At 38.8% G+C, this 17,104-nt stretch overlaps 1 protein-coding gene across 1 annotated transcript in view; it reads left to right on the top strand.

Moving 5' to 3' along the window:
- RMDN2 (regulator of microtubule dynamics 2) overlaps positions 1 to 17,104 on the top strand; it is a 46,649-nt gene that overhangs the window by 7,050 nt on the left and 22,495 nt on the right. Inside the window, exons 2-4 of the mRNA XM_035892011.1 lie at positions 525 to 717; positions 1,660 to 1,762; positions 3,741 to 3,801. Coding sequence (XP_035747904.1) covers positions 525 to 717; positions 1,660 to 1,762; positions 3,741 to 3,801 — 357 coding nt within the window. The remainder of the gene's footprint in view (positions 1 to 524; positions 718 to 1,659; positions 1,763 to 3,740; positions 3,802 to 17,104) is intronic.

A 17,104-nucleotide genomic window follows, 5' to 3' on the forward strand; every position in this document is an offset into this window, starting at 1 on the left:
AAGAAATAAGTAAAGGAATTGATAGCAGCGATGTTATTGCTTATATCTAGATCTTACAAGTGTTTAACAAAACGTTGTATAAGTGATTCTTAGAGCACTTGCATTTTGGTTAGCAAGCTCGTTCCAATTTCAAAAAATAGGGAAATTGTGGTAAAGAGTTGAAGAGGCCTATTCAGGGTTACAGAGCATGTCTTAATGCACATTAATGATTTCAAGTGTTCTGCATTTGAAACACAAGGATACATGTGTTTCTAATATGTATCTGTCTTTTTTTTAATGCTGCATTATGCAGCAGGACAGTGTAATTCCTTGCCTGTTATGTTTGGAATAGGATTGTGCTGTCCCTTTGAAGATAAAGGTTTTGTAATAATAATAATAATATTAATAAGCTTGATGCCACAAATAAAAACTCCTTTAAGGTTGGACAACTGGAAGAAATTGTGCTCCAAATTTTTTGCGTTTGAACTTAACAATGCTTTACCAATACTTTTAGAAAAGATGGTTATTATTTTCTGTGATTTTAGTTATCTTACAGCTCATACTGATTCTGAAGGAGACTCCGAGGAAGAAAAGGGATTTACGAAATCACCCAATGCCAGTGTGAAATCAGAAGAGGAGGAGTTACTTAATCTTTTACAGCAGGTGGACAATTTGCACAAGGGTTCAGAAGATGATAAAAAGGAGGGCTTCAGACTGCTGCTTGAGAAAGATGACAAGGTATTAATGGGTAAACTTAATGCTATGTTGTATTGACTTATGCTTTGCACTGCTTTTGGGAACTTCCTTAATACAAGCATTAAAGTGCACACAGGAATGGAAAATGAAATTTCATGCATATTTTTAAAATACGGAGAAGAAGAAATACTTCAAGGTGGTGTCAGTATTCATGTTGGGTGAGCATAGAAGTTTATTATTTTATATCCCATCCAGGCTCAATAGCTTTGAGGCTTTGATGTATGTATTCTTGTATGTGACAAAGAAAGATCATGGTCTTTTTTTCTGTGTAAATGATATTTACTTGTGCTGGTTTTAGAATGGTCTATGAATGAGAGAAAGTCCAATGGAATTATGTAGTAAGCAGACCAAGTGTTCTCAAGAAATCAAACTATGAGCCTGTAATCTGCTTATACCTTTCTGGTATACTTCATGTGAATTTTTCCTTTGACTTTACTGTGCACATATGTAACTCCAGACAAAATTTCTAAGTGGTTTGATGTGCAGTTTCTTCTGATTTGGCAAACATTAGTTCTGATTATATTTTCATTTGCATATTGAAATACCCAGGAAGTTAGATGAGATACTACTTGTGAGTGAGTGTGGTGCTTATGGCATACCTAAAGAAAGTATGCATCACCTCATTCGGGGATCTGCTTTGCTTTACTGGATTACCTTGTTATTTTTTATAATAAAAGAACTTTAAAACTGTTTTATGAAATAAAACCTCTTTAGACAGCTCAGACTATTTCCACAATCTATCTTTTCCTTTGGTCATGAAAAATTGGTCATCTGGTTCTCACATAAACTAGAAGTAGTAGAGAAGGATGCAAAATAAATGAATATTTATGCCATGTTCAAATAACCTGCCTTAAGCGTTATGAAAGGAAACCGTTAAAATCACGTTTTGACCAGTTTAATTACCCAGCTGTCCTCTACTTTCAGTATGAAAACTGTGTGGACTTTCTTTGGAGACTTACACGCGCTTATGGAGATCTGTTTGAGATGACTGCTGATGCTGAGGAGAAGAGGAAGTATGTTACTGATGGTAAGCAGAGGAAAAACATTTATGTAGAATGCTGTCAGAATGTAGTGGAATATGCTTTGAACTTTGGTTTAAGTTTTCCATTCCAAGGAGTTCCCAATCCAATAAGTGGGAGCATTTGTACTGTAATAATAATGTTTTGCTCAATAAACTGTCACAGTATACAACTTCAGTCTATTACTTCCTCACTGGAGAGATTCAAAATGGGTGGAGAAGTATTGTGGGTCACAGTTGAAGGCTGTTGACTCTGGATGGTGCCTTAAAATCCTGTATTTTGTTGAGAATCAGATAGATACCGAATGTGAAAAAGGGCGGATGCTGTCAGCCCAGCTTCTTAATTACATCTTCAGGAGAGCACAAGGAATAAATAAATGCCAAGGCAAAGTCAAGGTTTGTTTTTCTGCTTTTCTGTGGCAAAGGAGCACTCCTGCATGTCACCAGGTTCTTTTGTAGTGATGGTGGGAATGAAACTTTGTGAGTCTGGAAAAACTGTTGACCAGAACCAGAAGTCATGTGTGACAACTGATGTTGCTTCCAGGCATCTCTCCCCATGGTGTCCTGTTTGACAGCTTACCCTCAACAAGGTTCTGATTTTCTTCTTCACAGTACTTTGTTGTTTTTAAAAGCATTGCCCTTTCTTTCACTGTCTGGATGCATGCTGGATAGAGGTATGGTTTACATTTCCCTGTTTATTTTGGGCCGCCTTCTCTTTGTTACAATAAAACCTACATCTCTTCTACCTGTGTCAGTCTCCTCCAGTCAACACACTGTTCTTACAACAATCTTTCTTGCCTGTATTTAGGAATCCTTCTCTCTCTCCTTTGTTTCTCCATTGCCTCTCCCTTTTTTGCTGCACCAAATTCAGGTTTTTATAAGTGTATTCCACAAAGCCTTTGTGCTGTCATTACATATTCCATAGCCAACCTCAGCTTGTCCAAGGTCCTTGTCTCTATCCTTCTGTCATCTAAATACTCATGAAGGCTTGTACTGTCTTAGCTGCTTAATTGATACGGTCTTTTGCTTGAGTAGCAACTTGGCTTTTTTGTATGGAAATCATCCAGTGCAATGAGGATTATGACACAAACTAAACTACAACAGTAGACTGTTGTTGGATCCTTTACTTTTACCAGTGACTACGTGTAGCCTCAGTTGATGAAAGATAATGGCATAGCAAAGGACAGGGAGAGATAAAGAATGATGGAATGAAATTGGGTCTTAGGTGTTGAGTAACCAGCCTAGTTTGGCTCATTCTCATGAAGCAGTGGGTGGCAGCAGCCTTTTTCATCTCAGTTTTTGGAAGTGATGCAGAGGGATTGAGACTGCGGGGGAGCTGGCAGTAGTTTCATGGGTTTTTTTTATTCCACTGGGTTGGAGGACTGTGTATGCTGTTCTTTGTTTCTATGAAGTTAACTCGCAATACAGAAATGTCAGTGTTGCTTAATTGGTTGCAGCTGAGACTTTGCAAACAGCAAGCATCTCATCTGAACTTCTTACTGGGAGCATGAGTTTGATCAAATCACCTACTGTCATCTTTATTCAGTTAAATGTGGAACTTAATGGAAGTCTTTGTGCTGGAAAGGAACTTCAACTACTTCATTCCTGTACCCCAAGGCAGGAAACAGCTTTGCTGATTCTTCTGACAGGTGCTTCTCCAACCTGCTTTTAGGGGTCTTCAGTCTTACAGACAACACAGACTCCTTTAGCTGTCCAGTCCAATCCTTCCCTGATTTAGCTGCATCTGAGTTGGATTTTAAGAGAGAATACTAAAATTGCACACACTTATGCATATATTTATGTATTTATGTATAGTATATAAATGATGTAAAGTCAGGATGTTACATTGTCCATCTCAATGTTTACAAGAGCAGGAAGCTTTTTTTTCTTTGCAGTTAGAGTATATCATGTTGCTTCATTCTTGGGGAGTTGCCTAAAACGTGGAAGAGTACAAAAAGTATTTTAATGTATTGTATTCCATTTACAGGAAAGATTAAAGCTGAAAAGGCTGTCCAGCTGGATGCCAGGAGTGCTGAGAGTCACCAGTGGTAAGTTTGAGAAAGTGTGCATTTTTGCAAAGTTATATGCACTTACCAAATCCAGCAAAAAACACCCATTTGTCTTTGGTGCTAAATGGTGCCCACAGCGAGTTACATTTATTATGCTGCTGTTTGACATCAATTTCATAAATTATTCACTAATATCTTTTCATAGTTTTATGGAACTCAATTATCATCCGTTGCAGCTAAAAATGAAAGTATTCTGTGAAGCGTTTACTATAGCATATGAAACAACTCAATAACCATACTTCAGTACATACCATGAAATGTAGAAGGGAGTATTTGCTTAAACCAGAATATTGTTGCTCAGAGAAGCCGTAGTTTTCCATTTACCTTCTCTTTCAACGCTTTGCAAAATAATGTCATTTGACCTTGTATTTTGTCCTTTCTTTTACTTGTAATGATCTAAATTCTAATAATTAAAAATAGGCAAGGAGAGGACTATGGAAGTTTCAATTAACTTCTCAATTTTTGTTTTATCATATCATTTTCCTCTAAGGCTCGCACTTGGATTAATTTTGTAGACCTTACCAGGGCTAACAAACTCTTTGCAAATGTAGATATTTTTAATCAAATCAACATTATCAGGTAAAAGGAGATTCTGCTGAGTTCTAGCTGATAGTTCATCACCTTACTATTTAATTAATCAACTTTACTGAGCTCCTGATTTCTTTTGTAATATTGCTAGCTTTTCCTTTCCATTTTGGTTTCTGTGTTCTTTGTTAATATTGTCATTACACACGTAGGGTGGAGTTTCACTTAACTTTTACATATCTAAACCAAAGGTTCCCTTCACAATCTAAAGAGAAGCAGCTGCTTCTGGAGTGCAGTTCACCTGAGGCCATTTTGTCCGTCTGCATTAGGGTGAGACGAATTTCTCCTGAGGTTCAGTTGACAACATCTCCATTGCCAATAAAGGGAGCACATGTCAGCTAGCTCAGGTTTAGGTACTTGATTAGACACAGATGTTTTCATGTAATTAGGTGAGTCTCTGGCTTGGTCTTTCTCTCCTAAACTTCAAAGATGGCTATGTTATTGTTCCATGCTGTATTCCTGTGAGCGTTGCCATATTTCTATGATTCTTTTTTTCCTTCTGTTTATAACAACCAGTGATCCAAACACCTGCTTTGTAACAGCGGGGCGCTAGAAGTGGTGTGCTGCGGGAATCTTGACTAAGCTTCACTGTCACAGACAGATTTGAGTTTGTTCTTTCTGATATCTTGGAAGTAATGATGATGCCTGCTTGGAGGTGAAGCCTAGGCCCCAGGTGGCTATAATGTGGCAGTTTAAGGTAGGAGCCTTTGCTTATGGCCTTACCCAACTGCTTGTTAATTCCTGTCAGTGGGAGCTTGCCACAGTGGCAGCAAAACTAACAGAAGGGGACCATCTGAGCATCACCCCTCAGTGCAAGGTGATTTGAAGTCCATATAGCTTGAACACCTGCTAAAAGCAATTCACAGCCATTTCTGCAGTTTGCCTGACTGCAGCCATGGTCACTTCTTCAGGGTAATGCTAGTGTACCCCTCAGCTAGAGCGATGTGTATAAACCACCACAAAATCACATGCAAGCACAAGTTCTGCCCCTCCCTCCCCAGCCTACAAGACAAAATCTCCTAGTATAAATACAACTTCACTGGTAAAAGCTTACATGTTGTTCAGGGGGATGTAGGTGGTCTGCTGGACCTCAGATGTGAGATCCTGTACTGGAAGGCACATCTAGTAAAGGAAGAATTATGAGTGCGAGGAGACGTGTTCCAGAGGTTAGCTCAGAAAGCCTTATTTGAGAGGTTTAAGAGAAAAATTCTGTGTTTTGTAAGTTACTGCTTCTTGTAACAGGCAATAGATTTATGGTTTACAGCTTTCATCCTTTTTGTATCTGGGTTGTAAGTGAATGTGAGGGTTTTATCAGTTACTGTTGAACTGATGGTTTTCTAGTGATGTAGGTGAACATCACAGATTTGAATAGTTTGTTATGATATTTTTTTCTGAATATTTTATCTGCTTGTCTTTCTTTTCTGAAGTCTTTCTGACTTGATGCATAATTTTTGAAGTGTGATGCCCCATACTGGTTATACTGCTCTAACTGAGGCTCTGAATACTGGGCAGAATGGACTTCCATGATCCAGGCAGACATTTGTGTGTTTTTTTTGTCTAGCCTGCCAACTTCTCAGTCTGTGGTTCCAGTAGATCCTTTTCTGCTGTGTTGCTGCTTAACCAGATGGACTTGTTTTGTAACTGTACAATTTTTTTTGTTGTTCCTTGATAGAGTACTTGACACACATTTAATTGATTTCATGTTGATTTCAGACCATTTCTCAGGTTTATTGAGGCCATTTAAGTTTGTAAATGCTTGCATCCCCTCCTGGATTGCAATTTTATTTTAAAAGTGTTTTGTTATTTTGTGGGGTTTTTTTAAATCCTTGACTTCATTAATGAAATTACTGGAAGATAATGAACCCAGCACGTAACGTTGTGGAACACCTATAATGGTGTTCAGGTTCACACGAACCTGGTTCTGCAACCATCTACAGGTAATTTTGTCTAAACGATATTTCCATGGTTAGATTTTGAGGAACATCAGGTAGGACAAAGTCAAAGGCCACGTTAAGGTCAAGCTATATCCCATTTGTTGCATTCATGTAATATTTCAGGTTTGTTTATCTTTTCAGAAAAGAAAAATATTTTTGTGTGATACTGTTTGTTCATTAAAAACTTGCCTTAACTGTTTTGTATGCTTCTGCACTTACAGAATAATTTATCCTGGAATGCTTTCAGGTTAGGCTGGTTTGTCCGTAGCCTCTGGCCTTTCCTCCTCTCAGCCTTATTTCCTTTTTTTTGTATTTAGCAACTATGTTTGCCTTTTTCCCTTCTGTTGGGACTTTCCGCATTACCCAGGAGATTTTGGTAGTTAACTGTATGTCAGATCTAGATTGAGTCTGGCTGATATAAATTCATCCAGGTTATCTAAACATTATTTTACATGTTAATCCCCATGAACAGGAAATAAGACTTCAGGGAATCTTCCCTGTAGAAACTGTGCTCTCAAAGTGGTATACCAACAGAATTTTGCCTAAAATCATAAATATGTAAGACTGTGTGAACAGAAAACAGTGCAATGCAATTAAAGCATGAAGAAACAATAGGTGAAAGTAATATGAAATCCATAGTTAAAAAGGACAATAAGAGAGAAGACAAAAGAAAAAACAGAACAAATATTTATACAAAAGTACTAGGATCACTAGCAGGTCACTTAAAGAGGAATGGCCTACTGGTTTTACCTAAGGTTAGAGGTGAAGGACAGCACCCAACTCCAGATTGACACCTAAATGTACTGTCTCCACTGTATGTCCACATGTGAGTGAGGGACTTGTCCTCCACTTACAGGGAATGGAGAGTTAACGTTTGATAGGCAACACGGGCCATTTGATGTGCTGGGATATTTGCATGGCACGGCAGACATCACACAGGACCTTTGGGGGTCTGTACCCTTTCGGGCTGGCAGCTGGAAGAGGTGGGAAAACCTAGGGCATCTCCAGTGGCAGTAGGCACCTGTGTCCAAGCAGGGATCCTGTGAATTGAGCAGGGTCTCTGTTGAGCATAACAGGAGATTAGCTACACAGATGAGAAGCTCAGCATGAATGCAAGCTCAGTATGAAAGCAACGCTGTCTTAGATGAAAATCCTTCCTTTTCATCTCACCGCCAACACAAAATTTTCTCAAGCTGTGTAAGGTAAATAATCTTAGCCTGTGTAAGATAAGCCCGTCTGTTCATTAGACAGTTTTCTCATTTTTCGTGTAAGATTATCCCATTCCGTATTAGCTGCTGATGAGGAAGCTGGCTTTCTGACCTTGCCTAAGGAAGGTTTTGGTTGATTTCTTCCTAATCTGTACTTTCTTATTTCTGAGGGGTTTTGATATTTCCTATCAGTACAACTGAGGTTTTAACTCACGTTTGGTATAGCTGCTATCTATATTATCAATTTATGCATTCTTTATAATGTTCTCTTACACTGTTTAATATATTATGGCATACCAAATGAGTGAGGATTAAATGATAGGCCTATCCTGTTCCTGGTCCTGTTCCTTGCTCTCTACTTACAGTTAACCCTTGGGGGGTAGGGGAAATACAAGCTAAGAAGAAAGTGAATTCAGTCTTTTTGGTTTCATCTTTTATTATTTTTTCCTCATTGCTAATTGTTCTGTACTTTCATTTATGTTTCTTTTCCTTCTGCTGTATTTATAGAACCTCTTTTTGTTACCTCCTATGTTTCTTGTAGTTGCAATTCAGTTTGTATTTAGCATTTCTGATATATATGTATTTAAATATGCAATCCAGTTCTGATACATGTATCTTTAATACCCATGCAATATCCTTAGCTTAGCCACGTGCTCTTACTTTCACTTTTGGGGTCAATTACTTTTGTATTTTTAAGTCAATGGAGAACACCTCACTGGAGCTGAATCAGTCTTTAAAACTATTTCCTGTCTTTCCTCTGCACCAAAAAAGGTCATTTGCTGCTGTGCTTTTGAATATTGTCTCTTAGTAACTCTTCTCTAGAGCTTTTTATAATACGGCAAATTTTTATCGTTTAGGTTTCTTCATTAGAAATGTCCCCCATGCCTGTCAAACAAGGATTAGGGCTATAGACCTCTCTGAAAGTTTATTTTGGAAGCTTATCCCGTCTGCTTGAAAGCTCTGTTTACAGCATAAATACGGTTTTGTCACACCCTGACTGATTTAACTGTTCCAGTAAAGCCTTACCGTAGACAGGATTATACTGGCAAAAACATCCCTTTTCCAGAGCAGGGTTTTTCCTGTTTTGTAGAAGTGCTGTAAGCCATCTGGGATAATAGAATGTATCTTTTATCTCCACCAGGAGAATTTAGTGGAATGGTCTCATGAGCAAACTCTTGCTAATGTTGGCCTAGAGTTCAGCTGTCTTGCTTTACTTTTCATATTTACTTAAGAACAAAAAAATGCCATATATCTTCTTAGTAGGTCACCTATATTTTTTATTGTATCATAAAATATATCAACAATAAAACTGGCCAACTTGCTGATTAGAATACTGACAAGTAACCAATATATGCAGAAAGAACAGAGCAAAATATCTTTAAGTAGTCAGTTTTAGTAATGAACTTTTGCAGCTGCGAATAATTTTCATATCTGAATCCAGATTTTTGAAAACATGTGATCATACTTAAGATTGTAGTTGCCAGTGAGATCAAAAAACTTTCTGATTTTTTGAATGGTGACCTCTAAAAAACTGAAGTAAATGGAAACACTGGGAAGGAAAAACATAGCTGTAACCTTTTACTATTTGTGTGACCACCCTAAAGAGAGGCAGAGTAAATATTCTCTTGTTGCTTTGTTCAGCTGGTGTCAATTATTCACGTTGTGAAGGAACTCACATGCAAAAGTTGGCATCAGCCAGTTGCAGGTTGTCTTGTTTTTCCCAAGCCTGAAACAAAATCCTTTTGTGGGTCAGTGATTCCCAAATGATAGTGGTGAATCCTCGCAGCTCATCTTGGGCCATGGAGCATCTTTATCATCTAGATTTTAATTGGAAGTGCTATGCAAACAATTCAGTGCTATAGTTGCTTCGGATGGCACTGCTTTACAACTTTACGTGTTGTGTTTTCTATAATGGTAGAGGCATGTTAATAGTGCTTTTATTTAAAACTAAACAATCCCATTTAAGTTCTTTTGCAAAACAAGTGAGTTTTTATGTATGGTGGGGGAGGAGGGTTGTCGCTGATTTTTCTTCAGGAGTTTGGAAGAGGTCCAGAAGGCTTCTCTGCTGTTACCCAGAACCCCACACTGCCTTTTTTGCTGAGGAGGATTTGTTACAGGCTTTCTAAAGAAAAGAAAGATTACTAGATGGTTCCGGTGTTCATGACATTTACTTAGAAAGATCATTCTTTGCATTGAGCTTGTTTGCCACAAACAAACTTGCATTGAGCTTGTTTGCCACAAACAAACTTAATGCTGCCGTTAAGTTTGGGCTACTCTATAGAACTTACCCGCTGATAGGAGTCATATAGCACATCTCATTTAGATTGAAGTTATCAAGTGAAAACCCAGTAATTTTAAGTGAAGACTCCCCCTGAACCACAGCTGCCCCCAAGACTTTTCTCTTTTGTATATATGTGAGTTACTCAGAAGTGCAGAAACAAGTTTCACAAGCCCAGGGTTATCCATGGAAGTAGGTTCCAGAGCTGACAGTCATCTCTCACTGACAGGGAACACTATGGAAGAGAATGGATTGGCTTCATTGAGGACATCAATAATTACCACTTCCTTGGGTGTTTTGGCTGACCTGTATTAGTTAGCCAAAAAATGGAGAAGAATATGATCATAGAAATTGTATTAGCTTTTGGTAGTTGTAGAGATTTGTTATTCACTTCCAGGACTGACACAAAATGTTGATCCTTATGTTCACATATAATTTTGTGCTAAGCTTGTGCCTGGGCTAGAACTGAGGCTTGGGGAATCTTTGACCTGCTGGTATAACTTACACTTCTGCGTGGACTTGCTGTACTTGGAATACAAAAAAATGAAAGAAATTGTAGTCCCAGGTAGAAGATATTTCAGTGAAGTCTAGAAATTGCAGAGATACTGAGAGGCTTGTATGTAACAGCGGAGTTTCTAGCCAGAAGGTGTTTTGTATTAAGAGGTACAAAGTATTCAGAAATGTAGAAAGTTGTGTTTTTACACAAAAAAGTATTCAGACGTGTAGAAACTTTTAATTCATGTGTCTTGTGAACAAAAGATGGTAAAATCACTTATAATAGGATAAGGAACGGCTCAGAAGATGGTTCCCTAAGAAAGTCAGCTAGTGTTTCTCCTCCCCTATAATTCCTTCCTCTGTACTCCGCACTGGTGAGGCCGCACCTCAAATAATGTGTTCAGTTTGGGCCCTTCACTACAAGAAGGACATTGAGGCACTGGAGCATGTCCAGAGAAGGGCAATAAAGCTGGTGAGTGGTCTGGAGCACAAGGCTTATAAGGAGTGGCTGAGGGAGCTGGGGTTGTTTAGCCTGGAGAAGAGAAGGCTGAGGACAGACCTTATCGCCCTCTACAACTACCTGAGGGTGTAGTGAGGTGGGTGTTGGTCTCTTCTCCCAAGTAACAAGGGATAGGATGAGAGGAAATGGCGTCAAGTTGCACCAGGGGAGGTTTAAATTGGATATTAGGAAAAATATCTTCACAGAAAGGGTCGTCAGGCATTGGAACAAGCTGCCCAGGGAAGTGGTTGCCTCCCAGTCCCTGGAGGTGTTTAAAAGATGGGTAGACGAGGTGCTTAGAGACATGGTTTAGTAGTGGACAGATATGGTTAGACTCGATGATCTTAAAGGTCTTTTCCAACCAAGTGATTCTATGATTCTATTATTCTATTTTGATGCAACCAAGATTAAGTTTCTCCTGGATTAATTTTTAAGATCAAGTGATATTACTACCCAGCATGATAAAGTCAGGTTCTTAAACGCATATAACTTGGTTATTTGGCAGAAATGGGAGAAGCTGTGCAAAAGCAGGAAAAACTTATTTCTTATGGAAGAAATCTTATGTTAGGTGGCATGTACATGCAAAGGGATTTTACACAAACTTCCCACAAAAAAGTGAATATATAACAGATAATTTGTCAGATTTGTAGGGTGCAATGGCATAGAAGTATTTCTCTAGTGAAACAAAACTCTCCAAAATTACAGAATATGTTGTAGGATATTCTCATACTACTGTCAGTTTTTAAAACTAAATTCATAACATGTTTCTAACTAAATTCCTGTCACCTGCCCTTAATTTTCCCTTATTTAGACTTAGAAGAGACAGATACCTTACAAGCTACAAGCATCTGTTTCTATCATACAGTCTTATTTTTCAGGAGTTGATATCGTGCCCAGAAATATTGCCTTCATTCAAAACCTGGTATAACAAAGTTTCAGGTTAGTAGTTAATTTGCCCTGTATTTGATTCACAAGATGACCAAAAAAAGTTTTACAGCAATCTTTGATGTTAATTATGCTTAATCTTGGTCAATTAACTTCAAATTACTTATTATTTTGGCAAAAATAACTTAAAATTTCAAATACAGAAAGGCAAATTCAGAAGCCATTTCTGAAAAGCTGTAACTTGTTCTATAGTAAGTGGATCAGAGGGATGTGTGGCTTCTTGTGTGTTTCTGGTTAAAGAGCATTTAAATGAGAGAATGGTGGAAGGTCATGCGTTAGGACTGTGTGGTTGCTGGGGTTAGTGATTAGATTGGATAAAAGGCACCTTGTCTGCAAAAAAAAAAAAAAAAACCCAAACTGGGGGGGGGGCGGGCAGGTCAATGGAGTATTTTAGTTCAGAAATGTTGTAGCAATGCCTCAGGGCATTTGTGGTCCCTTCTCCAAGTTCTCCATCTCTTGATCTTTCTTCTCAGTGTGCATTTCCCTCCCCACTGAAGGGAGGGTATCAGGTATTGGCATTTGCGTGACAGCAGCCCTTTGCAAGGGACTGAGCTCAGGTCTGTAGTCCAGCCTGTGAGGAGGAGTATGATGCATCCCCTGGGAAAAGGTTCTTGAGATAGCAGTGCATTCATGAAACACTGCAGCATCCTCATGCAAGTGCAAAGGAGGTAGGTTTGAAATGTGAAAAGATCTATTTACTACAAGCTTTTTGCCAGAATGGTCACGGAGAAAATAATACTGGCAACCTAGCGATCCCTATTACATTTCGGTCATGGAGAATTGTTGTGTTGCTATCTCTGAAAGCTATTGTTTCCTTCTGTTCCCACATTTGTGAAGACTATATCCTGCTAATTTCTTCAAGATTGTGTTTGCAGCTATAACAACTAAAAATGGCTGTTACAAAAATAAAAGTTAAATTTCTGGAACACAGTAATTTAAGACAGTTGTGGTTTCCACAGCCTCAGAAATGCAGAACATGGCATCCACATGTTCTACTGGTGAACTTCAGTGAATATGCATTAACAGCAGCATTTTTCTTTGTTTTGGTATATTGTATGTGTTGCAGTAAATTATTAAGCCAGAACTCTTAAATGTCCTTACTTTTTTTTGTTGTTGGTTTTTGGTTTGTTTTGTTTTTACCAAAATACCTGTCTGTTTCCTGTGTTTTTGCAAGCATCAACTACACAAGTGTGTGCTACGTTTGATGTTTCCCTGGAGCTCAGCTTCAGTGCTCTGGTGAATTTTTAAAATAAAAACTATATCCCTGCCAATTTCTACATTGTAGACAAAGTTGTATTCCAAGAAGAAGAAAAGAAAAAGAAAAAAAAAAACTAAAACAAAACCCAAACCAAAAAAACCCCACAAACAAAACCCCACCTAAACACTTCACTTTGTACCTTGGTGCATTTTACTTTGTATGTTGGCCAGTCTTTCACATTCTTAGCCACTGCTTCCTCAGCACCATGAGGAAGGTGATATCAAACTGATACTTTACTTTTTCATGGAAACTTAGTATCAGATGCATTTTTATAGATGAAATACCATGGTGGGACAGTGATACGTTTTTAAGTGTGCAAAACTGTGATCTCTGGAAGGGTAACGCAACAGGGGTCGTGAACAGTAATATAAGTTACAAAATCTCCCTACATAGGAATTGGTATCTCATTGAAGTCAGATTAAAGAGAAAGCCTGAGGGTCTGGCCACATTGCAGAGAATGCAGAATGCCTAAGTGTGTGAAACGGGTGAGCGAGGGAGTCAACGGCTAAGAAGTAGGAGGTGATGCACAGGAAACTGAGCCACGCAGAGATGGGGAGACACAAGAACACATTTAGAACTGGAATGGAAATGAACTTTCTTTCCACTGGGCCTCTCCAGTATTCCCTACCACATTAGCCTTTACTCATACTACCTTATGTATCAAATGCATCTCGGGTGAAGAGGAGGGAGTGACAAGTTGGTATGACACAGATCAATTAAATTCTTTGGTACTAGTAAGTATCACAAACTCTCCTCCCGTTCACCAAGCCATGCTAATGACAGTTAAGAAAAACTTTCATGCTGATATAGGCTGCTAAAAGGGAGACCTAGACCGCTACATGTAAGTCCTGTACCCACACATTTCCACAGTCTACATGAAATAAGAGGTGGTTTTGGAGTTGGGATACATGGAAGGGGATATAGAAGAGGGAAGAACAAGCTTGGGAAGATCAGTGTTATTTCTGATTTTGGCCCCATGAAATTTATCAGGTAAAAGGTAAAACTTGCTGTATTTGAGTGTCCTAATGTGGCTTAATCTTGATTTGAGACTTTAAGTCTTTTCTGTAAATCCATCTCATGTGGGATATGCTGTGGTTGCCAGAATCTTAAGTGTTGGTAGCATCTCTCTGCATTTTCGGTATTAAAATTCAGGTTGCTTGCGAACATGCTTGATAAAGCTTGCTGGGTCAACCTGGGTTCTTGTTTTGCAGCAGGTAAGGTATGCCCCCCTTACAGTTTTATCTTGTCAGAGTACACGTAGACATTCTGGAACACCAGAAGAGAAAACGTTAATTCACCTTGATCTGGACCCGTTCTACATGAGGGTCACGTAGGCACTTGGCATCCATTTCTGTCAACTACGGTTTCTTGTGAATATGAGTTTCAGTGCCATCGTTTGTAGCAAAGGGACGTGGTGCTGAGTTGTTACTGGGTTAGTTTGATTGTGTTGGTGTTTAGAAAAGGGCTATTAATTGTGGATCATTAATCTCTGGGCTTCTACACTGTTTTCAGTAACTTTTCTTCCACCTGGAAATAGCATTTATTTTACGTTAACAGAAGTACTGTGTCTGCCTCCGTGAGGTTATGATTGTTACATATATTTAGGTGAACATGTCTGGGGCTGGTTTTTTACATCCTAGAATCATAGAATGGTTTGGGTTGGAAGGGACCCCTAGAGCCCACCCAGCCCAACCCCCCTGCAGGGAGCAGGGACACCGCTAACCACATCAGGTTGCTCACAGCCCCGTCCAACCTGGCCTTGAATGTTCCCAGGGATGGGGCCTCCATCACCTCTCTGGGCAACCTGTTCCAGTGTTTTAGCACCCTCATTGTAAAGAATTTCTTCCTTATATCCAGTCTAGACCTGCCCTGTTTTAGTTTAAAACCATCACCCCTTGTCCTGTCACAGCTGGCCCTACTAAAAAGACTGTCCCCATCCAGGAATAGCATCAGCTCAGCAGTCAGATCACTTCCTTGCACCGCTTAATTGCTACGATTTTCTCATTATTTTTCCCTGTGAAGATATCGCAGGTGGTATTTTAATCCTGGATGTTCAAAGGACGTAAGGCAAGCAGAGGTTGCGAGGAAAACCAGTATCACTTGTGCTAATAAAAGTTACGTACGCTTTGCCCATTTCACTGGATATTTGCGCATTATTGCGTGCTATTATTTTTATTCTCTATTTCCCCTCTTTGATTTTTGTAACAGCACCAGGGAAGGGCCCTGCTGTGTCCCAGTGTCACCACGAGATGGGGTGGGTGACACTGGAGCGGGAAGGCTTGGCTGGGAGCTGGGCCCTGGGCCTGGGAAGGTGGTTTGGGGATGGAACGACAAGAACCGGGTGGAAGCATGCCTGCTTCCTTCCTTCCTTGTTTTCCCTGATCCTTTTCTTAGCATTACCCTTTGGATCAGTGAAAATGAAGTTTGCTTTGTTTTTTAAACTCTTTGAAAACTATTTAAAGTGCCTAAAACCTCTTTTTTAGGGAAAAAAAAACCACGCAACCCTTTCTTTTAGAAGTGAAATTAATATCTGAAATGCCATAGAACTCCAAAAATTAAACAATTTATGCCAATTGCCTGCCTAGCCCAGTTCAAAAGCATAAAATAGAAAAAAAAATGCTAATACATGAAAGACATTCTTATTTTTTCCTTGAAAAAATAAAATGTATTCCAAGTTAGTAGGTTAGCTTATTTCTCATTTGTTGAAAATTTTACTGGGATTTCCCTCCCTGGAGACTTTAGCTCTAAGTAGAAGTTTTTCTTTGAACTGGTTTAAACTTAAGGCCCTCTTTCTTGTCACGCACAGACAGGGAAATACTGCAAGATGCTGGATTAGCTTGTTCGCTTTTCATTGTTTTCTTTTGCAGCAGCAATCCGTTTAGCTATGGTATGCGGAGTTTATCTGATTAGCACTTAATGAGTGAAGGGAATAGGCAAAATGTTGCCCGAGTTACTTAAGCCTAATAAAGTTTTCAGTACCTTCCCCCCTCTTTCGAAATGCCTGAACTTTCCTGACCCCCACCCCTTGCTTTTCCCCTCAATTGCTGCTCCCTCCCCTTATGACAGCTTTAGCTGGCAGAAGTAGCGGTGCCATTAGCTGGATTTTGTTCAGTGCACGTTGGTCACAACATACGTCCTGCTCAACAGTGTTTGACAGTCTGTCTGGAGCTCTTACAACTTCAACTTGTTGTTGTCACGCTGGCTCGCATGCCTTACCTGGGAACACTTACTGATTCCAAATACAACCGCCTGTAGCGTGAATATTTCTAACTTAAAACCATTAGGTGTAACTGTAAGCCATAAAGTGATTTCTTTAGTTATGTTAGCAGTGACATTTTAATGAGGATTCACTGGAGCTTGAATAATTACATTATATAAAGAAATTCAAGAAAGCTGGGGTTTAGTAATGCTTAAAAACTGTGTGCCATACAGATCGCGGGTTTATTACCGTAATTAACTCGATAAGTTTCTTGCATAACTCTCATGTTTTCCTCTGGGCTTCAACTTGATTTCCCTCTTTTAGGATTAATTTCTGTTTTAATTTGATACTGCATTGTAAAATTTTTAATAGAAAAGCAAAATTCTGAATAATTTAGAGAAAATCATCTCTATTAATTTATGCTGCTTAAATATATCTTTGGTGGTTCTATTAGTTTTATACAGAAGTGCAAAATTGTCTTATTAGCAATGAAAATAGGTCCAAGGAAATTACAACCGATGTCTGCGCAGGAGATTCCTTATGTGGGTTCTATAGCTGTCGAAGTAATAAGGAAAAAGCAATAAAAGTTTAGGTGAAGTGTCAATAAGACAATAGTGTTGCTGAGGAAATCTGAATCTTTATAGGTAGAGACCTCTGAAAATATTTTCAGTTATACCTGCTTAACAATACAAATTCTTAATAGAAACAATCTCACATTTCTTTTATCATTGTCAGTGTCCCTAATTTATAATAATAATAGTAATAAAAATAATCCTAGCAATAGGCAGCTAAAAATAGCAGTAGCAATCCTGTTAAATCAGAAGTGTGTGTCTATGTTTTTAAATAATTTTAAAGATACTGAAAGAATGCTAGAGGTGCAG

Source organism: Egretta garzetta, unplaced genomic scaffold (assembly GCF_000687185.1).
Source record: "Egretta garzetta isolate BGI_Z169 unplaced genomic scaffold, ASM68718v1 scaffold54, whole genome shotgun sequence".
Classification (NCBI taxonomy): Eukaryota; Metazoa; Chordata; class Aves; order Pelecaniformes; family Ardeidae; genus Egretta; species Egretta garzetta.